The sequence below is a fragment of the Oryx dammah genome, unplaced genomic scaffold (assembly GCF_014754425.2).
Source record: "Oryx dammah isolate SB20612 unplaced genomic scaffold, SCBI_Odam_1.1 HiC_scaffold_15, whole genome shotgun sequence".
NCBI lineage: Eukaryota > Metazoa > Chordata > Mammalia > Artiodactyla > Bovidae > Oryx > Oryx dammah.
The window spans coordinates 24222203-24248116 of record NW_024070199.1 but is presented as its reverse complement, the minus strand read 5'-3'; the positions used below and the strand labels follow the sequence as shown (position 1 = coordinate 24248116).

At 47.2% G+C, this 25914-nt stretch overlaps 1 protein-coding gene across 5 annotated transcripts in view; it reads left to right on the top strand.

Annotated features, from left to right (window-relative positions):
- The window catches only part of NAV2 (neuron navigator 2), a 423615-nt gene that overhangs the window by 108486 nt on the left and 289215 nt on the right, over positions 1-25914 (top strand). For 4 of the 5 annotated variants that reach the window (XM_040255673.1, XM_040255672.1, XM_040255676.1 and 1 more), the window contains exon 2: positions 24977-25094. In XM_040255673.1, coding sequence (XP_040111607.1) covers positions 24977-25094 — 118 coding nt within the window. Of the gene's footprint in view, positions 1-7619; positions 7917-24976; positions 25095-25914 lie in introns of those variants that run through there. The other variant, XM_040255674.1, reaches the window with a different exon arrangement.

The following is a 25914-nucleotide window of genomic DNA, read 5'->3' as shown; positions in this document are numbered from 1 at the left end:
TCATCTCCTGACTCCGTCACTGAAACCGTCAGGCATACCCTCACTCCCTCTGGATTCTCAGGGCAAGAGCTGGATCTCAGACTACAACATCCCGAACTGCAGGCACATTCATCTCGGGCTCCCCAGGAACCCCACTGAAGCACCCCCGACCCAGATTTGAGTAGTGGGTACAGCATGTGCTTATAACACAGAGTTCTGAAGTTATAGCCTCCTCCTCCAGATCCTGTTTGTTTGCTTTTTCATCTCTCTATATTCTCTATCCAATGGATCAGGGAAAGTCCTGCAGCTGGCTCTCCAGGATTTCTTTGAAATCCTGCTTTTTGCACATTTGTCCCAGGCTTGCTTTGGTGCCTCTGGCTTAGAGGCAGACCACTTTGTCATGCTGAAGTGAACTGAAGTCGCTCAGTCGTGTCCGACTCTTTGTGACCCCATGGACTGCAGCCTACCAGGCTCCTCCATCCATGGGCTTTTCCAGGTAAGAGTACTGGAGTGTGTTGCCATTTCCTTCTCCAGAGGATCTTTCCAAGCCAGGGATCAAACCCAGGTCTCCCAAATTGTAGGCAGATGCTTTACCATCTGAGCCACCAGGGAGGTCCCTTGTCATGCTGAGCGACCTGCATAGTAGCCTGTGGAATGGGCTGTCAGATCTCACAGGCTCTGTTTTGAGACCTTGAGTAAGTGTGTTAACCTCTTCAAACCGCAGGTGCCGTGTGAATTACTAACTCAGATTGTGAGGATTAAATGACAAATACCTGTCAAGGTCTTAGTGCCTGACATATAGGAAGTGCTCCCTGGTACCCGTTATCCAGTTTAGTGCAGCTGAAACTCTGTTCATCTTGGCTGCCCTGTTTAAAGCTTCATTTGCTGATGGGCAGCCAGCTGGAGGGGGGCTCCATCACTGCTGCTTCTTGGAGAAACATTTCTCTGGCTCAGCCAATTCCTTGTCTAGAAGCTTCTAGGGACGGTCCCATTAAGAAATGCTCACAAAAGCAGGGTCACCAGAGCTAACAGAATTAAGCAAGTTATCAGGCAGTAGAAAATGCAGTTAGATTTGCATCTGTGAAGCAGATGGCCAGCACAACATGATTGAATTAGTTGTATTATGTTGGGGGAAATTAATTTGTCACTTTATTTTTTTTCTTTTTTTTTTTTAAAGAGAGAGATGTGATTTTGTTATCTCTGGCAGAAGTGATTTGTAGAAAGAGTTTATCCTTTAATGGAAAACATGGGATATGCAGTAGGCCCTTGAAAAACCCTTGTCTTGTAATTGTCTGTTAGTTGGTACAATTATGTAGAATGTAGCCCAGAAAAACAGAAATGCTGCCACCTGCTGCTGGTGAAAGCTGGCTTGTGTTTCCAGTCATAGGAAGGATGGTTCTTTCCCCTCTTAAAAATCTCAAATCATGGGGCCACTGTGAATTAAATGCACTTTGGAGACGTTTTTATTTACTGAAGATCTTAGGATATGGTGTATTCTAATTTATGTTGTTTATTACAATGTCTCACATCATATTTTGATCTGGTAAACTTGAGAGAACCTCAGGCATTTTGATTCCTCCTTTTAAAGGTGAGGAAGAATCAAATGCAGAATCTTTTTTTTAAGAACAAATGGGATCCTTTGAGTTGGGGCCCAGGGTTGTTAACTGGGAGATTCCCAACACATTCTTTGGGCGCAAATAGTTCTTTCATGGACCCTTTGAAAGGATCAAAGCAAAACCTGGAGTTTTGAATGGCTCCCTTTTTTTGTTAAGTCCTTTTATCCTTAACAGTTACTAATGAGCATTCTAGGAAACTCACCCTTGCAGGAAGTTTCTTGTATATACTAAGGAGAGTATAGATTTTCTATACATGGCGCACATGTATAGTGTCTGAGTGTGTATAAATTATGTTTCTGAAATTTTGTGATCCAAAGTTTCATTTTGTCGTTTTGTCGCTAAGTTGTGTCTGACTCTTGCGAACCCATGGACTGTAGCCTGTTAGGCTCCTTTGTCCATGGGATTCTCCAGGCAGAATACTGGAGTGGGTTACCATTTCCTTCTCCAGAGGGTCTTCCTGATCCAGGCATCAAACCCAGGTCTACTGGCACTGCAGGCAGATTCTTTACCGACTGAGCTATAAGGGAAGAAGCCCCAGGTTTAACTTTAGGCAAGGCATTCTGCCCTTGACATGGCTAAATCCATAGTCTATCCATGGGTGTTTCAAAGTTCAGTTTTCAAACCTGGCTGCATACTATAGTCAGTTGTGGAGTCTTGAATTTTATCTTCTTACATAAACTTTTAAAGTAGATTTTAATTTTCAGAAAAGCTGGGAAGATAGTACAGAGGCTTGCCACATACTCCACACCCAGTTTCTCCTGCTTTTAACAATATGTCACTATAGTACGTTTGTTGCAATTAATGAACCAACATTAAAACATTATCATTAAAGTCTGTACTTTATTCAGATTTCTTAAGGTTTTTTCTTTTTCTTTTAATTTGATGTCTTTTATTTGTTCCAGGACCCCATCCAAAACACCTTATTACATTTAGTTGCCATGTCTCCTTAGGCTTTTCTTGGCTGTGACACTTTCTCAAACTTTCCTTGTTTTGGATGACCCTGACAGTTTTGAGGGGTACTGGTGAAATATTTGGTAAAGGGGCCCCTCCCAGTTGAGATCATTCTGATGCTTTTCTCATGATGAGACCCAAACTGTGGGTTTTGGGGAGAAAGATCACAGAGATCAGGGGCCACTCTCACCACCCTGTATCAGGGTACCTACTGTCAACATGACTGACAGGTGTAGATGTTGCCTTTCCTTATCCTTCTGGCTTGGTCTTTGTCAGGTTTTCCGAAAAGTTACTCTTCCCCACCCTTTCCATATTGTTCTCTTTGTGCAGCCCACACTTAAAAGGAGGGCCAGTTCATGTTGCACCCCCTTGAGAGCAGAATATTGACATAAGTTATTTGTAATTCTCTTTGCATGGGAGATTTTTTTCTTTTCTCCATTCATTTATTTATTTATTCAGTCTTTTATTTCTCAGGCTTCCCTGGAGCCTCAGATGGTAAAGAATCTGCCTGCAATGTGAGAGGCCTGGGTTCAATCCCTGAGTCTAGAAGATCCCCTGGAGAAGGGAATGGCTACCCACTCCAATATTCTTGCCTGGAGAATTCCATGGACACATGCAGGTGGACTCATGGGTATTTGTTTATTACTTTGTGTTTTAATCCAATATTTCCTTACTCTTGTTGGTCAGTTGTTCCAGCATTGGCCAATAGGTGCTTTCATTTAACTCCTGTGTCCTGGTGACAAACCCCATCAATGTGTTTTTGGTGCAGGGACATATCCTTCCTTTCTGGCACTATAATATACTCCAGGCCTATCTTGAATATTTTCTGTTGCATTCCGAGATAATCAGCCATTTCTCCAAGGAACCCTGGCTCCTTATATTGTAGGTAAACAGTATGAGAAACCAGGATATGGACACTGTATGTGCTTGTTGCTATTGGGATATCTTTGGTTTTAGATCCTTTAGAAACAAGGAAATAAATGTGTGCCTACTAACCCATGTGTCTATAGATACTGTATCTAAGTTAAGATAAACATTAGTTTATAACAAGGAGAAGGCAATGGCAACCCACTCTAGTACTCTTGCCTGGAGAATCCCATAGGCAGCGGAGCCTGGTAGGCTGCAGTCCATGGGGTCGCTAAGAGTCAGACACAACTGAGCAACTTCACTTTCACTTTTCACTTTCATGCATTGGAGAAGGAAATGGCAACCCACTCCAGTGTTCTTGCCTGGAGAATCCCAGGGATGGGGGAGCCTGGTGGGCTGCCATCTACGGGGTCGCACAGAGTCGGACACGACTGAAGTGACTTAGCAGCAGCAGCAGCAGCAGTTTATAGCAATATAATATTGATATATAGGTCAGTGTGTAGTTGTATTTTTTAATTTAAATTAATTAATTTATTTTAATTGGGTGCTAATTACTTTATAATATTGTAGTGGGTTTTGGCATACATTGACATGAATCAGCCGTGAGGGTATATGTGTCCCCCATCCTGAACCCCCTTCCCACCTCCCTCCCAATCCCATCCCTCTGGGTCATCCCAGTACACTGGCCCATCCCAGTACACTGGCCCTGAGCACCCTGTCTCATGCATCATACCTGGGCTGGCAATCTGTTTCACATATGACAATATACATGTTTCAGTGCTATTCTCTCAGATCATCCCACCCTTGGCCTTCTCCCACAGAGTCCAAAAGACTGTTTTTTACATCTGTGTCTCTTTTGATGTCTCGCATATAGGATCATCATTACCATCTTTCTAAATTCCATATATATGCTTTAGTATACTGTATTGGTGTTTTTCTTTCTGATTTACTTCACTCTGTATAATAGGCTGCAGTTTCATCCACCTCATTAGAACTGATTCAAATGCATTCTTCTTAATGGCTGAGTAATACTCTATTGTGTATATGTACCACAGCTTTCTTATCCATTCGTCTGCTGATGGACATCTAGGTTGCTTCCATGTCCTGGCTATTGTAAACAGATGCAGTTGTATTGAAACTCTAAACTGTTATTTAGTTTATAAACTAAAAATAGTTTATAATTTATTTAGAGCTTCCAATTCAAATTAATTACCACATGGATCATTTTAGCCTTCCTCCCTTGCTTATCTGAAACCTCCCACTTCGGCGGTGAGAAATCCCTGTGAAACTTATTAAACACACTTGTGCTTGGGCCCCATGTCCTGAGATTGATTTAGATGCCTACCTGGGATCTAGGCATCTGTATTTTAATAAACTCCAGACGGGTCCAATTTTTCCATTATAGGCTCATGTGCCATGCACTCATCTTTATAGCATTTGCCCTCTGAATCTTTTTATTTTTAGTTGACATCTTTATTTGACTAATGCCTGTCACTCCCTCAAGACAAGAAGCTCCAATGTCTGTTTTGATCATCATTCTATTCCCAGTAAGTGTGTGTGTGTGTATATATATAATACATTTTATATATATATATATAAGTGACATGTTAAGTCACTTCAGTCATGTCTGACTCTTTCCGACCCTATGGAGTGTAGCCTGCCAGATTCCTCTGTCCATGGGATTCTCCAGGCAAGGGTACTATAGTGGGTCTTTGATAAATATTTGTTGAATGAATGAGTAAAATTACATACAGCATGATTGAGGAGGAAAAGAAGTGATTTATTGAACCCTTCCTACATGCCAAATGCCTTTCTAGATGCTTTGGAAATACAGTTCAGTTTGGAGACTTGAACTGGGTCTGACTGAATGGGAATCGCGCCCTTTCTGTCAAGGAATCCCTACCATAGGAGGTGCCTGGTCTCCTGCTTTGCATGTCACTGGAGCCCCCATTGGCTGCGTGCAGCTGTGTGGGTGGCCCAGGAGGAGGCCAGAGGGGGAGAAACGGCAGGGCAGCACCCGTTTAGAGCCTCACCAGTTCTCCATTAGGAAATTGACTCCTATTTGGTTTGGGGAGGGGGTGTTTTTTCCTGCCTTTTCATGCTTACAATGAAGGTGACATTGATTTACAATTCAGTGGGTTGAAGCAGGGAAGGGAGACTTCCATGGGTGGAAAAGATCGATTAAATGATTATCCCAGCTGCCACACACTAATGCCTTTCTTACTGAAATTTAGAATCCAGGAAGCAGAAGGCCGCCGCATTTAGCCTTTTACAGGAAATCTAATTGCCAACTTTGTGATGCCAAGGTTTATTAAATTGGGAAGAGTTGATCTTAGCAGCTGGCATTTCAGGCATTACGAAAAGCTTCCCACTGGCCACTTGGAATTCTAAATGACTTCCTCTATTTCTTTTTAAGTGCTTTCGCTGAAGTTTCAGGAATTTAACACTTTTGTGACTCATATCTTTCTGTTATTTGGGGGTGGGGGGTGTTCCAGGGTGCTGGGGCTTAAAACTCAGCACGAAGTCAAAACTAGTGTTCCTACTATGTGCTAGGCACTGGGCCGGTGGCTGGGGATTCCAGCCAGGGGCAAAACCACAGATTTCTGTCTTTTTAAAGTTCTCCACCTGGAATGCTCGTCTTCCAGATCAGTGGGTCCCAAAGCTCAGTTGCATGAGGATCACCTGGAGAGCTTGTTCAAGTCCAGACCGCTGGGGCCAACCTCAGCGTCTCTGACTCAGGAGGCCTGGAGTGGGCCCTGAGCAGCTGCATTTCTGACAGGATCCAGGTGATGCTGGTCCTGCTGGTCTGGGACAACTGCTGCCCTGAGCCTTTGCAGAATCGCTGCCGCTTTGCTGTTAGGTCTTTATTTCAATGTCAGTTCCTTAGGGAGGCCATTCTTGAGTTCCCTGCCATAGGCTGACTCCATCTGTCAGCATTCAGGCTCTACTGCATTCTTTTTTTTGGCTGCGCCTTGAGGCTTGCTGGATCTTAGTTCTCAGACCAGAGATTGAAACATGCCCCTAGCAGTGGAAGCACAAAGTCCTCCCCACTGGACTCTCAGGGAATTCCCATCCCTGTGTTTTCTTTATAGCCTTCTTTATAGCATTGTTCTCTGATATTAACTTGCTGACTAGTTTATTGTCATATGTCTCTTCCCAGTTCTTGCCCTCCGTAGAAAAAAGCCCCATAGAGTATTCTTACGGCTGCTTCCTCCCAACCTAGAGGGGGTTACCTGCTGCAGAGTATGTGCTCGGTAAGTACTTGAATGAATGAAGTAATTATCCAATACAAGCTAGGGAGTCTTCGGAAAGCGGGGCATAGGACGCCATGGGAGTGTAACAGATAGCCCTCAGGTGGGGAAAGACATTTCATTGCATCCTACACAGAGCAGTTTCTGCGCATGGCCTTAATATTTGCTTCAGACACCGCACACCAACATTTTGCTGCAAAGTTGTAGGCTGTGGGGTCAGTTGGGAGACTGGTAGGCCACTCTAGATTTGCTTAATTTTTCCATAGCCTTTTTATGGTTGTGTCCCCACTGAAAACAGGTGATCTGAAGAGCAGGTCAGGATTGAGTCTAACAGGGGATCTGAGCACAGAAGGTTTGATGAGCTCCCAGGTCTCAATTGCTGAACTTAGCAGGAAGTGAGCCGTGCCTGAAAAACTTGTAGGGACCTTCCTCCTGAAGCCTCTGCTTATTGAAATCTGGAATCCGAGGGCCCTGCGCATGCCCAGTAGCCTTTTCAAAAACCTCTGCAAAGTTGAATGAAGGCTCACACTTTTCCTTTGCAGGAGCAAGATCTCTGGGTAGAAACATGCAGATTTCTGTCCATCAGCCTTTTAGAAGAGATGGAAAGGCAGGCATGCTTGTGCCTCTTTTGACAAAAACAGTGTCAGGAAGAAGACAACACACCCGAGGGTACAACACAACTAACGGTTTAGATAAAGGTTTTCAAACCCCCTCTGCAAAAGCTGAAGCATCAGGCTTCTTCCCTTGTGCCGCCCAGTTCAAGTGAAGTTTGTTCAACCCTCGGCCTTTGCCAGACCTGAGTGAGAGCGGAGCGAGTCCCCAGGTTCGTGTGTCTGGGGCAGCAGAAGGAACTGTGATCTTTTTCCCTTGAGTGTGTCATGAAAATAGAAACACAGTCTGATTACTTTGGAGGGCAAAGTGCATTCTGAGGGGGAACAAGAGGGGGGGAGAATGGCCGCAGGATGAGGCTGAGGGCCAGCGGGCCGCCCAGAGCGTTGGGGTAACACAAGTGGCCGCTATTCAGGAGGTGGCCTGTGTAAGAAAATCTGACCACAGCAGGAGCGTGACTTCAGCTAAAATTAACCTTCGAGGCTTCACATGCCTCCGCAGTGCTTTGAACTAGACACCCTGGGCGGGCTCAGGCCCTGGACTGCAGGGACTGCGGGCTGTGGGTCGAGCCATGCCTATAAGCATCAACTTGTGGGTTCCTGCCCGGGGCCAGAGTCGGGAGTCCTGCGACCATTATAAAGTGGTAAGGCACCTGGAGGGCCACTGGCAGGGGCCCTGGGGAGAGGTGATGAAGTCTGTTTGCATCTGGGCTTGTGTTTAGAGACAGTTCTAGTTTGTTTTTGTGCCAGCTGGGACCAGGAGCACTTTCATCTGCAGAATGCTTCGCTGAGCGAGTTGTCACCTTGCTGTCGCCTTGCGCTTCCTGTGTCATCACGGGGTGAGGACCCGTGGTGTATTTTTAGAGCAGGTGGGGAAGAATCTGTCTAGAAGTTGTTGATGGCCTGAAAAAGATAACAGTTGCGTAAACCAAATGCAACAGCCCGGGGGCTGGGGTTGGCGGGGTGGGGGCGGTGTGGGGGGGGAGGGCGGCCGGGGGAGGTCGACGATGCTAACAGGTGTGGCAGGCCTAGGTCTGTTTTCTCATTTGTGGGTCTCAGCAGGTGCAAACCGGGAGTGAGATTGACCTCTGTTAAGTGGCTGAAGAGTTATAAGGGAGTACTCAGGGGCTTCCCTGTAGAAAGGATCCATCTGGGAAGCGTTCACTCGTTCTGTAAGAGTGGGAATGGCCCGGGCAGGATACCGCTGACCTCCGCCAGCCCTGGTCGGGCAACCTGGATAGGCTCTTTCAAGCCGGATGGCACTTGCCTTCTGTGACTTTCCACCGATCCTGGGGACCCCGTTTGGGAGCTTGCAACACAGAGCGAAAAGGCAAAATGTACTTCTTTTCCTTTCTGCCTCCTTCACCCTTAGACCATTAATGTGACCTTCAGGCCGATGGCCTCCCTGATGCTTGTGGCCGAGGGGTTCTCTGGGTGGTTAATCAGACTGGTCACTTGGCTATGTTTCCCTTAGTCTGCAAACGATGGTGTAGTTTATTGTCCTCTCCTCCAACCCAGCTTTCTAGGCAACATTATGTTATAAGGTATAGTAAGGACTTATTTTCTGGGAGTGTGTTTTCCTTATTTGTTTCATGATTACCGTGTGTACCTGACCTTGGAATGCCTGGTTGTAAAATGTATAAGTCCACAACATGTTTGCTTAGATCAGCAAGTAGTCTGTACCTTCCTTTACGTGCAAGGGTATGAATGAAGTTGGCATGAACGATGGAGGAAAAATCTCCCTGCATGAAGCTATCTTCTGATGCAACTTGGAGGCCATTTTTGGTATGAGCTGCTCTATGGAGCCTTCCAGGTATTTTTTAGCTCCTTCCGCGGCCTCCCTCCTCCAGGCGTGTTGGCTCATTAGAGGCCAAGCCCTGCTGGTACGTTGGAAACCATTGTGTCTTTTGCTTTAGCGGTCTAACCACACCCAGGCCAAGCGTGATTGATGGGGGTATCTTTGGGTTATTATTTTTATTGTGACTTTTCAGCTCCAGGACCTAGGCCCACTGCCCCAGGGAAGATATGTCTTTTGAGGTAGGATGTTAAAAATAGACTTTTCAGTAGGAGGAAGCTGTGGTATGTGGTTCTGAGCATCAGTGAACACTTCTCACATGTTGCGTGGGGATTTCCATCTCCTGCTGAGTCTGGCAGGACAGATGCGGAATTCGAATCCCGACTTTCTTAGGAAGAGGATCTCCTCCCCTTCCATCCTAGAACTTCCTCCCAGCACAGCCAGCCCATGACCTGGCCTGGTGTTTGCTCCTGCCGAGCTACATCTCGATGGCTGGGCTGAGTGAGAACACCTGGGCCGCCGTGCTGGTGCTCAACTTTGATCGGCTCAGCTCTCCCGTTCCTCATCTATCAAATGGGGAGAAGCAATGTGGCAGTCTCCCTTTTCCCCCAGAATTGTGTTGGGGGTGGTGGCTCAGGTTAGACTGTCTCTACAGAAGAGCTTTCTAAACTGTAAGCACCGTGGCGGGGCGGGGGGCAGTGGCTGAGCTGTAGTTAGGACTTTATTCTTCTTGAGATGAATCAATTGAGGCTTTCTTCTAGGACTTTGTAGAATAAATAGTATCTTTGTGCAAATCATTCTTTTGTGCTCTGGGCCAGGTTGGCCCCTTCTTTCCTGGGGGCCAGCTCGGTATCTGGTAGTCTTCCTAGTGAAAGCCTATTATAGAAATACAAAACAGAGAAACCCCAAGACTCCCCAGGCCTGAGAGCTCTGACATCTGGGCTGGAGAGGAGCCCAGGGCACAACGACCGCTTCCACTGTGGCCAAGTCTCTTGGCCATGGAGTTGCTCAGAAAGGAAGGAGACTCCTACTAAATAGAGACTGAGCAGGGCAGCGTGTCCTGGGGCGGAGCAACGCCAGCCACTGCTGGGAACTGCCTGCCTCCAGAGACGTTTAGAGCCTTTGTCACACAACTTTCCCACAAGTGGCACCGCGCTGTCTTTGCCAGGCCTCTCTGCCCAATGGGATGCCGCTCTCTGATAGTTTTTGAGGATGCCAGACCTTCTAAGGTTCCCCTGTGAGCCCCTGGACCTTCTTTGATAAGCATCGTCATCCCTCCTTGGGTACTTGTGTGCATGGGCTCAGAGGGGCTGTACATTTTTCTCATCAATTCTTAATATAAGTTTAGGAGACCTGGGTTGGGAAGATCCCCTGGAGGAGGGCATGGCAACCCACTTCAGTATTCTTGCCTGGAGAATCCCCACGGACAGAGGAGCCTGGCAGGCTATAGTCCACAGGGTCGCAAAAAGTCGGACACGACTGAGCGACTAAGTGCGCACACGCGTGCGCTTGATACCACTGTCTCCATTTTACTGATGAAGAAACTGAGCTTGCCTTTAAGTGACTTGCCTAGATTTGGGTACGTGCACAGGTGCAGCCAGGATTTGCTGTCAGATCTGGCCTCACCCTCGTAACCACAGCACATCATTTTCTCCTCGTCACTAACATAAAATGCAAAAAATTTGTGGATGTTGTCTTTATCCTGTGCCAACCATAAACCTGCTTGGAAGTGAGCAAGGAGCAAGGAGACGTGGTACCCCATTTATTTTCCAGGGCCGCTTAGCTGTTCCCCTGCTCCCTTTCTCTAGGTGGAACCAGGGGAGAACCCCATCACCTTCCTTTGTCCTCGCCTCCAGTCGCAGCCCCTGATGCAAGAAAGGAGCCTGCCCCCACCTCCATGTACAGTCTTTTCTGGATCTCCTTTTCCCTGATGAATCATTGTGTTTTGGCTCTTGAATCTCAAGAAACCTGGCCTAGGGGAAATCCTTCAACTATCATCTACTGCTCAGGTTTCCTTGGTACAGGAGCATCCTTAAATAATTACCAAGAATACACACAGTTTGTCCTGGGGGTTGTGAATTTTAATGAACAATGTATTGTTTATATAAGCCGCTCACCTGCAGTGATCTGATTGGCCCTGAAAAATCTTTTTTAACATTTAAAGAAAACCTCTCTCCCAAACTTGCCCGTGTGATTGCCTTTCCCTGTATCCGTATCCTGACAGTAAATAAAGCATTGATGACTCCGTTGGGAATGTAAATGTTGGCTGGGAACAGTGACTCACCAGGCCATCCCTGGCAGAGTTGTGTACCTGGGACCTCAGAAGCCTTGTGAAATGGAGTGGAACACTAGTCAGGTGAGTTCTGATCGCCAGGGTCAGGCTGAGACAGGGCCAGGGCCCAGTGCCTGGGCACTGGGAGCTTTGTGAGCTGAGCCAGTTGGGACACCTTGGTGGGTGGTAAAGTCAGTGTGGGGAGCAGGAAGGGGCAGGGCAGCTTGTGGACCATAAATATTTGGGAGACCAAAGCCAGAATCCAAGAGACTGTTGTGCAGGAGAGGATGAGGCAGCCAAGAGGGTCCGTCAGCCAGCATTCCTGGAGTGAGTGCCTGTCCACGAACACCCTGTTCCATGCCGCACGGGGATACGGAGAGCTGGCCATCCACCCACTTGGCCCTGTGGACAAAGCTCTTCACTCTTGAATACGAGTCACCTAATCGCGGCTCTCTCCTGTCCCCCACTGAGACAGAGGACTTGGCACCTCTAGGCCTCCCTAAGGATTCCACTTGCCCTAGAAAGCCCTGGTAAGAATGTAGATTTTTATTAAGATTTCAAAGGGGAGAGTTTAGATCAGGTACAACTTTGTCAAATGCCCCCTTGATCTCGTTTCCAGGCCTTCTTCCTCCCACCCATGCAGCTTCTCTGCTTCCCCATCTATCCAGCTCCTACCCATGCAGCTTCTCTGCTTCCCCGTCTATCCAGCTCCCACCCATGCAGCTTCTCTGCTTCCCCGTCTATCCAGCTGCAAACCTCTTCTCTCTCTCCCCCTGAATTCTTTCTTTCTGATGCTAAGCTTTTTAGCACTCGCCTAAATTTGCACACTCATACCCACTATTTTACATAACAAAAAACCCTCCACCTTCTTGTGGGGTAAAGGGGAGAAGGAAAAATAACGACTATCCCTCCCTACCTGTGTGTGCCTACTGGTGGTCAACAGTGGGCTCACGATTGAGAGGTAGCTCTTGCTGCTTTCCAACGTCAGTCCTTCTACTGAGGCTGACCTCAGACTACCGAACATAGCATCTCTGAATTGAGTCCGCAAGTTGTTTGCAGTTGTGTCTGACTCTCTGCGGCACACCAGGCTCCCGTCTTTCATTATCTCCCGGAGTTTGCTCAAACTCATGTCCACTGAGTCGGTGATGCCATGCAGTCGTGTCATTGTCTGTTGCTGCCTTCTCTTCCTGCTCTCAATAGTTCCCAGCAAGAAATGTGCATAATGCTGTTTTCCCTTATACAGATAGCAAGAGTACTGGAGTGCGTTGTAATAGGGATATAATAGATGTAAATCACTTTAAACATAAACAATAGTAAAATGTAGAAAGATAAATGGAAAGTGAGTTTAAAAATTTAATTGTAAGTTTATATAATTTAATTTTAAATATAATACTATTTATGTACAGGTCGGAAAGCCTGAGTGAGTCTGTGATGACATACAGCGGATCTGCGTTAGCCTTGTAGTAGTGGTGGAGGGATGGATGGATTACAAAGGGTTGCAAGGAAGTTCTTGGGATTGGTGGAAATGTTTGTTATCTTGATTGTAGTGGTGATTTCATGGGTCTATATAGATCAGAATGCATCAAATTGTACAGTTTAGATATGTGCAGGTCATTATATGTAAATTAAATCAGTAAAATTAGAAAAAATTTTAAATTAAACAGTTTTAGATGAGATATTTTCTTTTTTCAAGATGTTCCATTTTCTAAGGTCAGCTTTATCATACAAAAGAGTACATTTTTATTTGCTTCATGTATATTTTATTGTGATCTCATGGCTGATTTGACTGTATATGTTTAGGTCCATACAGGGCCGTATGTTTAAGTTTGGGGATAACATAAACGGGATTTAACTTAAATTACCCTCACTTTCTTCAACTATAAATTTAGAGTTAGATCACCGGAGGTTCTTCTGTCACTGAAATTCTGTAGTTGTGATTAGGGATGAATTAATTGGTCTCTCGGGATTCAAATCGCCTCGTAAGACAGCACTGTATCGGGATCAGGAATATCTACTGATGGAGATCAGGAATGTCACATCATTTCCTGTTCATCCTTTCAGAGGATGTTTCGAATAAATTTCAAGCTGATCTGGTACTGCAAAGTTGGACAGCCAGAAAACGGTGTGGCCCAAAGGTGACATCTCAGTCTTTGGTATCTTGTTTTTGATGCAACTGTAAATGGGATTGTTTTCTTAAATTTCTCTTTCTGATAATTCCTTTATCTCTAATGGCTGGTTAACAACCAACTCAGTGGGTCCTGCTACTATGTTGCTGGAAGTTCTCCCAGGAAAGTGTTACTTACCAGTGCCCATTCTATACTTTGTGCTAAGACTGGTCTGAAAGATGCATGAATCATCATCTTGACTTAAGGGGCCTTATGTTATAGCCAGTGAAGGGGAACAAATTCGTTCATCCATCCCCTGTATTCATCCGCCTGTCCATCTGGACATTCACCGGTCTACCCCTCTTTTTCTCTTCCATCCATCCACCCACTGTCCCTGCAGTAAATCAGTAAGTTCTTGTTTATTGAGCTCCTGTAGGGAGTCAGGCATTGTGCTAGAGTTTCAGAGGCGTGGATAACTTGTTCTCTACCCTGGAGAAGAGCCTGTTGGACATGTGAATGGTTATAGTAGCCATGATGAAGACATGTGCAGAGTGCTTTTAGAGCCAGAGAAGAGGGAACAAAGAATTTCCTGATAGGAGTGAAACAGTGAGTTGGGAATGGCTTTACAGGGATTGGCACTTGACTGGGCTTGTAAGAAACCAAATAAGCATTTGCCAGGTGGTGGGGAAGAGATGTCTCTGCTGGGGGGAGGATGGTGTGGGCAGGGGCACAAGGGCTGGGAGCTGGTACACAGGTATATTTAATTGTAGGTGCATTAGGAGTTCAGAGGAAGGAGAGAAGCCTGGCAGTCAGAGCTGGTTTCTAGAAAAGAGAATCCTGCTAAACGGCGGGATGTGGAAGGACACACCAGACCAGAAAACCCATGAGTGGGGACTGAAGGTTAACATGGCACAGAGCCCATGTGTGAGTGGCGTAGCAGAGGGATCTATGGGTGGGGGACATGGGGACAAGGCAGGAAAGGAAGCTAACATTTAAATGTTCTACCTATGTGTCAGGCACTGTGCTAAGCCCTTGGCAAACATTTTCGTTTAGTCCTCACAATAGTCCTCATAGTAGATAATTATCCCATATTACAGATGTGGAAACTGAGGCTCAGAAAGTGGTTTGCTCGAGTCACAAAGCATTGGCATACTGCCCAGATATGTGGGGTCCCTTAGATCTAACGTTTCACTTTATGCACTCAGCAGTCCTATGAAGAGGACACTGAGACTCAGGTTAAGCAACCTGCCAGAAGTTACCTAGGACTCCAAGGTAACTGGGCCCAGTGGAGCCAAAATCCTGGGGAGCCTGTGCTTAGGGAGCTAAATGGAGGCATTCTGGCAGGACAGAGTGTGACGAGAAACAGTGGTTGGCATCCCCTTACCTGCAGCCTGCAGTTGAGGGGAACTGTGCAGGCTTGGAGGACCGGAAGGAGGCTGATGTTTAGAAGGTCGTTTCATGACCAGACTGGAGGGAGGTCTGTATTGTTACCCAGGTTGTCACCAGCCCCTCAGGTATGGCCACCCTGCCAGCCAGCTCTCGAAAGCTCTTGTTGAGTTTGGGAACGTTTCCTCTCCAAGAGTGTGCTCAGCAGCTCCCCCTACTGGCAGCCCCGTCTCCTCCTCCCCTCCTGCTGGGCCTGCCTGGAGGGGCCTCGTTCCCATCACAGCCATACTTTGGGGAGAGAGTATCTCTAATCAGTCAGTAACTAATGAACACAGGAAGCAAGAGAAAATACTCGAGAAATTTCAAGTGGGCTCTGACATTTAACTCTCTTGGAGATGTTAGACATCCTGGTCAAAAGTTACTCAGATCTTCTAAGGTTGGAGTGGTTGAGTACGGCGGGGGTTTTATTTTGAAGCCTTTGGTGATAGGTCTTCATCCTTGCCTTGTTTGACTTTCCAGGGAGGCCCTCGGGAGATCTGGGTGCACATTTGAGGTGAGAGCTGGTAGCCGTAGGACCAGGCGGCCTGGGTCAAATGGAGCATCACCTTTTATTAGCTGTGTGACCCTATGTACGTTTCTTAGCCTTTTAGAGCCTCTGTTTTCCAGCCTGTAAAATGGGGATGATTCATTTAGTCCACAGGTATTTAGTGAGTCCCTGCTGTGTGCCAGGCACCATATTGGATGTTTTGGAAAAATTCAGTGAGCAAAATAAGAATTTCTGTTCTCCTGCAGCTATCACTCTGGTGTGGGAAGATGTTGTATTTGACAGGTACTCAACGCCTAGCACTCAGCAGGTTCTCAACAGCAGCCCAGCTCCCCTTGTGCACAGGTGGTGGCAGTCAGCTAGGACATGAAGGAGAAAGAACTGTGTCCTGTCGAGAGTGGTGCAGAGCAGCGCTCATCCCAGGAGCACAGGGCGCAACCACGCCAGGGGCATCAAAGTTGACTCAGCCTAAGGTGTGGGGTGAGCAGGCACCTGTGCGCTCCTCCCCGAGATCTCGCCAGTGCCTCCCAACACGGTCGCCAGCCTGGTGTATTTTTCTAGAGGCACGGTTACAAAACCTCCGGAGTTGCTGTGCACGCCCACCTGTGACTGGTTGGTGTTCCCGCAAGACAATGCCACCATTGTGTGGCTGTGGGCCCTTCCCCCGCAGCCCTGGCTCACTGCAGGCTGGAGGAACTGGGCGAGCTTACTCCTGAACGTTTCCCGTCTGGATACAGCCCAGCGGTGGTAACCCCTGTTGTACTGACCTTTTTATTTTTGTGATAGTGACACTGCTGTGATGTTGGTTTTGTGCTTCGGTGACATGGGAAAGTGTCTGCACCCACCTTGGGTCCATTAGGCGTGAGTGACAAGCGGCCAGCTCTGTTCCCAGGGGCAGGAGCCAGGGAGTGTGCAACGAGCCTTGCTCTCTCTGCCTGCTTTTTCCATGCAGCCATGACACTCGCCCGTCTGTGGCCAGCGGTTCCCATGTGGGCCTCTGAGGAGCTGTGTGGCCTCTTTAGGAGCCAGAATCTGCTTTCAAAGGCTGCATTCTTGTGTGTGAAATCGGGAGAGTCATTTCCCCTCTCGGCCTCTGTTTTCTCATCTGTAAAATGGGGGAAATGATACCTGCCTCACAATGAGTTGGGAACGAAAGGAATCCATTGTTGGGCAAGTGCGCACAGTGCATGGCATCGTCCTCATGGTAGTACTAACTGGCACCAACATGCTGTGTGCCCTTGCTATGTGCTGGGCATTATTAGATGTCCTCTTTGCAGTCTCACAAGAACCTGAATAGGGAATTGATCCATTTTACAGATGAGGAAATGAAGGCCCAGATATAGTTTAAGGAACTTGTCCGTGATAACTCTTGCAGCAAGTGGTTGAGGCACGTCTGAAACATAAGCAGTCTGACTCTAAAAAGCACTCTCCTTTTATCAGCTTACTGTAGAATTTGGCTGATGGTAGTTAGCATCTTACACAAGAGCGAGATCTAGCATAGGCAGCTGCTCCGGCAGGGTTTGCTCAGTGCACTGTGGCCTGCGTGTGGCTCTGAGCACCTTATGTTGGCTTGATCTCATTCAGGGGTAAGGTAGAAAGAAAGGTGTTGTGGAGGTGGGGGAGGGGAGAGGTGGAAATTCACATTAGTGGTAAGCCCTGCCCCTCCTCTACTTACTGCTGTGTGTGTGTTGACATGTGTGTGTATCCCTTTGGAACAAGAGTCTACCTGTGGGCTGGTGTCAGGGTGCATCTGGTTATGCAGACAAGTAGGTTAGAGATCTCTTTAAGAAAATTGAAGATATCAAAGGAACATCTCAGGCAAGAATGGGCACGATAAAAGAAACAGTAAGGACCTAAGAGAAGCAAAAAGATGAAGACACGGTAGCAGGAATACACAGAAGAACTATACAAGAAAGGTCATCAAGAGCCAGATAACCACTATGGTGTGATCACTCACCTGGAGCCAGACAGACATCCTGGAGTGTGAAGTCAAGTGAGCCTTAGGGAGCATGCATCATGACGAACAAAGCTAGTGGAGGTGACAGAATTCCAGAGGAGCTATTTAAAATCCTTAAAAAAATGATGCTGTTAAAGTGTTGCACTCAGTATGTCAGCAAATTTGGAAAACTCAGCAGGCGCCAGAGGTTACTGCCAGTTAGAAGGGGAGAAAACCAGCAATGGGCACCTTCCTCAGCCTGCTGCTGTCTTCTGGGTCCAGACAGGGATATGTACTCCTTGGTATAAACAAGTTCCTGTGAATCGGGTTCCAAAATGTATATTAAGCATGGGGATTGCCCTTACCATTCAGCACATGCTCAGGTTGGAGATACAGACCCTGGTCACATCTTGGTACTCCGGGAGCCCAGCTTACTAGCAATCTCACTGTCTAGAAAGCAGCTAAGAGCCAAGAGGCCTTCCCTTGTGACCTTCAGAGCATCAGAGGGGTACCACGAAAGCCTGCACACTTAGATGTATTTTCCTCAGAGGAAAAGTCCCATCAGGGCCCTGGGTTGAATGGTACTTTTACTCTACACCCAATTATTAAAGGACTCTGGGGTCTTAAAGATAGTCCAGCCTTAAGGGCATCCTTGAATGCATCAAAATGCTATTCATAGTGATATACATGGGTCATCAAGAAAACATGGAATTGGGTTAATTTTAAAAGCACGAATCATGATGATCTTGAGAAAGAGTCCCAGTGACATAGTTAAAAATGGTGGCTTTCAAAAGAGGAAGCTGTCAGCAATTTAGAATGACATATTCCCCCTGAAACTTACATTAATTTGAATATGAATACATGCGTGTGTGCATGCTAAGTTGCCTCAGTCGTGTCCGACTCTTTGCGACCCCATGGACCCATAGCCCATCAGGCTCCTCTCTCCATGGGATTCCCCAGTCAAGAATATTGGAGTGGGTAGCCATTCCCTTCTCCATGAATAACCACTATTTATCCAGTGTTGTGCTCCAGACACTGTGTTAACCACTGACATACACGCTCTCATTGTGTCTGTAAGGCAAACCTGCATATCACCACCATGTAAATGAGGGCCCCCCTGACTCACCATGGGCCACCTGGCTGGATGGCAAAGGATGTGGATGGAAGAGTCATTGCTCTCCAGGGTGAGTATGTAGTAAGAATCAAAGACACCAAGCAGAACTAGATTATTCCATTGAGAAAACAGGGAGCAGCCCCAGTGTTTGGGCTCAGCCCCTGCTCTACTCTGTGGCCTTGAGCAAAAGATTGGCTGCTCTGGGCTCCCTGTCTTTCTCCAGTGTTTAGGGCTGGGGCATCATTCGCCCATTTGAATGTTTATTTCAAGGGAATGATTTTGATCAAGGCAGGGTCTACCTTAAGAGAGGATATCTTAGACTCTGATGGGGAGAGTGGGAACATGGGGAAAAGCCACCAGCTAATAACTTCAGGCCCCTCACTTCACCCCAGGCGGTTGAAATGATCTGTGGACATGTGACCACACCTGTGGGGTAGGTACCAGGCTTCTTGCTAGATGCCAGGGATGCAGAAGTGAATGTGTTAACTAGCTTTGCCCTTAATGACAAATGGTGTATTTTGATTTTCTTAAAACTGTGACTAATTGAATAATTGTTCTTTGTGTATTCAGGTGCTGGGTGCACACTGTACTATTGTTGCAATGTCATTTTTGTACTTCGGGACAATCAGAACTAAGTCATTTTAACCACACACTGCACAGTCATGGAAGCGATATGATGTTGACAATATCACTGAAGTCTACAGTGAGACCTTGAATGGAGGCCAGACAATAGGTTCTCTTTACAACTGATTGGCTGGAAACCACCTCAGATGCTATTAATAAATGACTAGTGTATCTTGAATCTCCACTCTGGCATTTCCTGCTAAGAGATTCATTTGTACCCTTTTCCTCCTGTAACCGCTGTGCTAATTCTATCTGCTGCCTTTTGGACCCATCAGGCAGCCCAACATGTTGGTCTGGACTTAAGAGTTGTTAGGGTAACGACTTTAGGTGCAGTTATTTTATAGAATTTGGGGAGGTTTCTTCCTTCCAATGCTACCCATCCCCCTTCACTGGAGAGCTAATTGCAGTATAAACTTGGCACCTTCCCCATTGGCTTAACAACAGTGCAATTTTTATCAGTTTTCTTGTTACAACTAATAATCGGGTTCTTTACTTCACTTGATCTGTCAAGACTTTCCCTCTTTGATTTCAGCCTGTTTGATATGAAATGAGGTAGAGTTGTAAGCAAACAAGTGACACGCTCCTTGAAATCCTGTCAAGGCTCATGAAGTGAATCAAAACGAATTCGCTCTCAGCTGTCATTGTCTTCCTTCCCCTTTTTTCTTTTCGAGCTTTGACAGAACTCCTTTCCCTCACCAAGTGCTTCTGGAGGACTGATGAGGTCTCCCGCCAGAGCCGGTGGGGAGAGTGGTGAACTCAGCGAGACGAGTCAGAGTGGGAAAGACTCCTGCAGATGGATACTAGTGGGAGAAGATTCTAGAGCCTGTTCCTTTAGAATTTTTACTCTGGAATGGTGTGATACTTTGGAATTGGGTGTGGCCATGATGGTTTTACTCTTTCCCAAAACTGTGTGGTCCTTTGCCTTGCCCATTTCTACTGAAAGTTCACCCATCAGGGATCGGTGGGCTCCAGGGAGCCCAGCTGGGGCAGCGGCAGCTCTAAGTCTCTAGAACCCTGGGGACGGAGAGGTTCTAGAGAAGTTGATTCTGGATGCCTGAGGCTCAGAGAGGGTGCCCTGCATGCCGTAGCCCTTGCTTAAGATCTTTCTAACACACTCTGTTCCATTTTTTTGTTGAGTTTCTGAACCTGATGAAGTCCTTAATGATGAAGGATGTGGTAAGCTTATTTTCCAAAGGTACTTCTAGGAAGAATGGTGGTTGTTGCATGGGCTACTGAAACAGTAATTGAGGGGGAGGGCCCTGACCTGTGTCAGAGCTTAGCATGACCCATAAAAACTGTATTTCTTAAAATAAACCTAGGCATTTTCCTGTGACTCATTTCTTCAGAAAGTTGAGAGCTAGGGAGAGGAAACTCCAGATAATGATTCTTGTTTGGGTCCTGATTAGTGAGCTTGCAGTATGGAGTGATTTATTTTCTCTATTTCTTCCTCTTTTCAATCAGTAAAGAGACTTGAGATCCTGGTTTGAGTATTTGCCGAGAGCTCACATTAAGTCACCAATGTAATCAGTTTCTCAAGGATTTGCCCTTTTGCTCTCTGTTCAGCTCAACTCCACAACTACTTACCAAACCCCTCCTGTGCCCTCTGCTTGAGAGGCACGTCTGGGCCCAGTGATGGGCAGGACATCATCTTTGCCCCCAGTCTGTGAGTGGGGGTGAGGTGATGGTGCCAGCATACAGGTTCCCTGCTTTGTATGCAGCTCAGGATGCAATTGGGAAATCAATAGTGAACTTCATGGAGGACCAGCATAGGAATGGAGTTCTGCTGTGTGGTCCCAGCGGAGGCCCTCAGGTGGGTGGGGTGGCAGGAGTTCAGAGATGGGGGAAGTGTGAGGTCCAATTTTCCTGGGGTAATAATAATCGTAATTATTCCTGAGCACTTGCTTACTGTAGGCACATTACATCATTCAGTCCCTATGACACAGACTGGCTACTTTTTTCTGTAAAGAACCGGACAGTAAATATTTGAGGATTTGTGGGCCAAAAGTCTGTATCACAATTATTCAGCTGTGCCATTGTGGTATGAAAGCAGCTACAGATGGCAAATGGATGTGGCTGGGTTCCCACAGAGTTTTGTTCACAGAAGCAGGTGGCCCATTGGGTTTGGCCTGTGTACAGTTGGCCAGTCCCTGCCTTATTGTGTATTTGGTATGATCCCCATTTTATGGAGGATAAAACTGAGGTATGGAGAGGTGAATAGGAATTCACTTGCCAAGGGCCAGCTTGACTTGGTCAGTGCCCAAGCCCATGCTCTTAACTTTCACACACACCGCCTCCCCTGCAAGGTTGGACACCGGCAGGGGAAGAGTGGGTGGATGCAAAGACTGCCTTGAGCCACAGTATGAAAAGTCTGCCTTTAGTTCAGTGGGGAGACTTTTGGAGCAGGTGACAGGATTAGAGGTATGCTATTGGAACATACAGTTCACAGTGGTGTGTAGGTGGATTCAAGTTGGGAGAAGAAGAACTCTTGTTTTAAACAGCTTTGAGTAGAGATGGTCACTTATCTGGCAGAGCCATTGCTGACCTCTGTAGAATTAAGTTCTCCCTGGTATACCAGGTACCTCTGTGGCCTCAGCAGGACTCCACACTGTGTGTGTAGGTGCCCCTGGACTTGCTGAAAGAAGCTTGCTTAGCCTTGGTTTCCTGCTCATCTGTGCACACACATGGAGGGCTGGCTTTAGAGAGGGTATGTCTATTTTAAAATACCCTTAATCACCTAAGAAGGGAATAAGCAGAGGTACCTGGGTTGCTTCCCACTCAGCGGTGTTCTTGCCTATGGCCTGTTCTCACCTCAGCTGGTGGTTGTGGGGCAGGTGGCTTTAAGCTTTGGGATGTTCTCTTGGTCTCTGGCAGCTCACTCCAGTATTCTTGCCTGGAGAATCCCAGGGACAGAGAAGCCTGGTGGGCTGCTGTCTGTGGGGTTGCACACCGTCGGACACAGCTGAAGCGACTTAGCCCCAGCAGCTTGGTCCCTCAGACCCTCAGCTGGTAGGATCCCTCCAGGGCCTGAGACATCCCTGGGGGTATATCTCCTACTTAGGGATGGATGCCTCACTCTATACCAGCCTGGCCGGTTTCTGGCCTGCTTGTCTTTTACCATCTACCTGGTTTGTGATTGCAGAGAGAGTGCTCCAGACTCTTGAAATTGTACCTTGTGACAAAAGAGAAGGGGAGTGAGTCCTTGAGTCATTTGTGTCCTGGAGGTTCAGGGTAGAGGCTGTGGCTGGTATAATGCTGGGAGTCACCTTTCTCCTTATTCCTTTTATTTACTGGACACTTAGCATGTCTCAGATTCTGTGTTCTTTATATATATGGACTTGTTTCACCCTCATAACCACCTGATGATGTGTAAATGTTATTATTTACCTCGGGAGCACACCCATGCCAAAGGTCACAGATGTACTAGGCCTCCTGGCAGCTAATGTTTAAAGCTGTCTGCTCATGCCTCCTCATGACCACCCACTACCTCTGCTTCCCGAGCCTCATGTGGGTCAGGCCAGGGGCTTCCAAGTGGCACTTCACTGACTTCTTCACAACTACCTTCTGAAGGAGGCCTGACTGTGCCCATTTTACAGCTGGATAAACTGAGGCCCAGGAAAGTCAAGTGACTTGGTTAAGAAAAGTCACGTGACAGCAAGGGATTGATTTGGAGCTTTTATCTATATGTAAACAATTCTTTCAGCGTGAACATAATAGAGGAATAAGTCTCGTCAGTAGGAGGGTGTCATGGAGGGGGTGAGTGATTTGAATAATTTATACTCATATTCAGAGAAGCAATGTTGAGCACATCTAAAGGATTCTAGCGCCAGCCAGTCTGGGTTCAAATCCTGGGCTCTGCCACTTCCTGGTGACCTTGGGTAAGTTCCTTTACCTCCCTGCACGTCAAGTTTCTCTTCTGAAGCATAGACGCAGTACTAGCATCTACCTCACAGAATGAGGAGGCAATGAGTTAATATGTGTTAAGTATTTGTACTAGTGTGGGGAATGTGTTAGGCTCCGTGTTAGTTGTTACTCAGCTCCTACTCTGTATAAGCCACTATTTAAAAAAAAATATGTTGTATCAGTCCTCGTAAGAACTGACAAGTACACAGTATCGATCCCATATTGCAGATAGGAAAACCTCAGCTCAGAGAGTTAAGGTGCTCAGCTAAGGTCAGACACCCATTCCTCCACACCTACCTACCTGGAAGTTCTAACGTGTCTCGTGCTATTGTAGGTCCTTGGACTACATCATTGAACAAAACAACCCCAAGCTCCCACCCTGGGGAGCCTCTAGAGTTGGGGCTTGAACCCTGGTCTTTCTCTTTCCTTTTGAATGTTTTTCCAGTTTCCTCTCTCCCTCTTAACAGTCTCATCCAGGGATCACTGACCTTTCAGACTGGCCATTGTAGTGATCAAGATGGCACTCCGCTTCCTTAGATTTCTCGGTGCTTGTGAAATTGAAAAATGATCTTGCTGTACTAAATTTTTGATCTGACAGCGTGGGAGTCTTGAGGGAAGAAAGTAACGGACAGGAGTTTTCTGTTCCCAGCACTTGATGAAGTAGACAGGGCACGACCACTTTGCCCACCCTTGAGATGAGCCCTTCACTGTCGCAGTTGGAATAGTCAGAGGTGCCCCTCCCTGGAAGGGCCCTGCTTTGTAAGTCCAGGCACTGGCCCTTGAACCCACATTTTGGGAGTTTTGAAGGGCAGCTCCCCATTGTGTGAGACTCCTCTGATGAGCACAGTGTTGGGAAGAGCAGGATGGAGGGAGGGCTGGGGCGGGGGTAGGGCTTCCGCTGCTCTGTGAGTCCCTCAAGATCTCAGAGCAGTCCAGCTGATGGAGGTGCAGTGATGGGGTTCATCGCTGCAGTGGAAACCTCACATGGGTTAGTACATGAACTGCAGCCGCTGACATGGCCCAGCTGAGAGGGGACACTTCTCTTAATGAGCAGCCATATGTTCATATCCCTCCTGGGGTAAAAGAAGAAAAGGTTCTGATAAACACCTTGATGTTCCCCAACAAATTCACAAGTCCTCATAGGAAACTTAGCGTGCAGAACTGATGAGGAGGTTTTCAGTTTTATTTTCAGCTTGTGTCACTGTGGGAGAAAGTTTTCAGGTGAGAGTCTTCCTGGTTCGTTGGCCTGTTGGAAGAAAATACTCTTTGTGCCGGTGGCTCTGTGACTGGGAGGGGCGGGTCTGTGTGTCCCCCAGAAGGGTCTGCTTTTCTGATCCCGTGGCGGCTCAGCCTCTGCCTTCCGGGTGCTGTGCTCACCAATGCTGTGTTTAAATGTGTTGGAATTTGCTGGGGGATGTGTTGTTGTTGCCGTTCACAGAATCCCAACAGTGAAAATGATGCTGGGCTTTTAAATGAAGCTGATTAAATTTGAGATGATTGTGAGGCCATTAATAACTCCACTCACACAAGAGTAATTGAAGGGCTCTGTGTTTTGGTACTTGGCTCCCTTACAAGGGACCCAGGCTCCTGAGAACTCCTTTCCCTGAAATGGCCCATGAAAAGATTGCCTGTTGGGTGGTAACCTCCCCATACGTTTTCTCAATAAAGAGAAAAAGATGGGAAGGGGCCGGGTCGGGCGGTGGGGTGGGGGAGACTGCGCCTGCATTTAGGCCTCAGCCTCTCAGAGCCGTCTGGTGCAGACTGCTTAGTTCCATGTCCGCTGTCCCATTCACACCCTGCGCGTTTTGAGGCTTTCTTTAGCTTTCTCCTGAGCCTTTGACGGCAGATCTCTCAATAGGTGAAAGCCCGGCTCTGGCCAGCTGAATGCCCCACGGGCACAATGCACTGCATGTTAATGGCGAGGGCTGGCCCCAGACAGCTCGCCGGCGGGACAGTGGCTCCTACGCCGGCCCCGCAGCTGCTCGGGTCTGACGGGGTTCCTAAACTTGCCCGTGTGCTTTCTTGCAGATCTACACGGATTGGGCCAATCACTATCTAGCCAAATCAGGCCACAAGCGTCTCATTAAGGATCTCCAGCAAGATGTGACGGACGGTGTCCTCCTAGCCCAGATTATCCAGGTTGTAGGTAAGAGCAGATTTGACCTCAGGGGGATGGGGTTGAGGGGGGTGGGTGGATGAGTTACCGTGGAGACCAGTCCAACAGGGGTCGAGTCTGGCAAGTGGGGATGGAACCCTGACATCATCTAAAAAGGCAGTGTTTGTGTCCCGTGTGTTGACAGTTTATTTGACTCTGTTTTGTGTGGGAGGAGGCTGGGTACCAGCTCGTTTTGCCTGATAAGATCACCTACAGGGCAATCTCATCTTGATTCCTCCAGAAAGAGACTGGCCATGCCTGGGGGGGAATGCTTGTGGTTTCTAGAGGGGCTGTCTGTCCCCCTTCTTCTCTCCTATCATCTTTCTGGCTCTCTTATTGCCCCCTCAATGATGTGCTTTTTTTGTGGATTATTCTGGAAATATTTCCAAAAAAAAAAGAAAAGGCAACATGAGGCTGGTTCTTCCTTGTGAACTTTAATTGGGTCTGAGAAATCAAAGGCTCAGTCTTTGCAGAGGTCTAGTTCTGGTTTTAATACTGGCGGAAGGGAATTGGAGCAGCAGGATTTTTAATGCCTTGGCGGTGTGCTGCAGGAGAAGAGTTATTCTGGGCAGGCACGTGGGTGGAGGCTGTGCACAGCTTTGCCTTAGGTCTTCAGGGAAGCACCCCAGTGGTCCTGCCTGAGAACTTGGAGCAGACCGTGGAGGCCGGAGGTCAATTAGATGGCATTAGGCTGATTGTTGTCGCTGGCAGCCTCGGCAGCCAACTCATGCCAAGGGAGAAGAAAGAAAAAAAAAAACAAGCCCCAGCCCCTCTGGCGTGTTGTTATGGAAAAGTTGCTTATCCTTCAAGT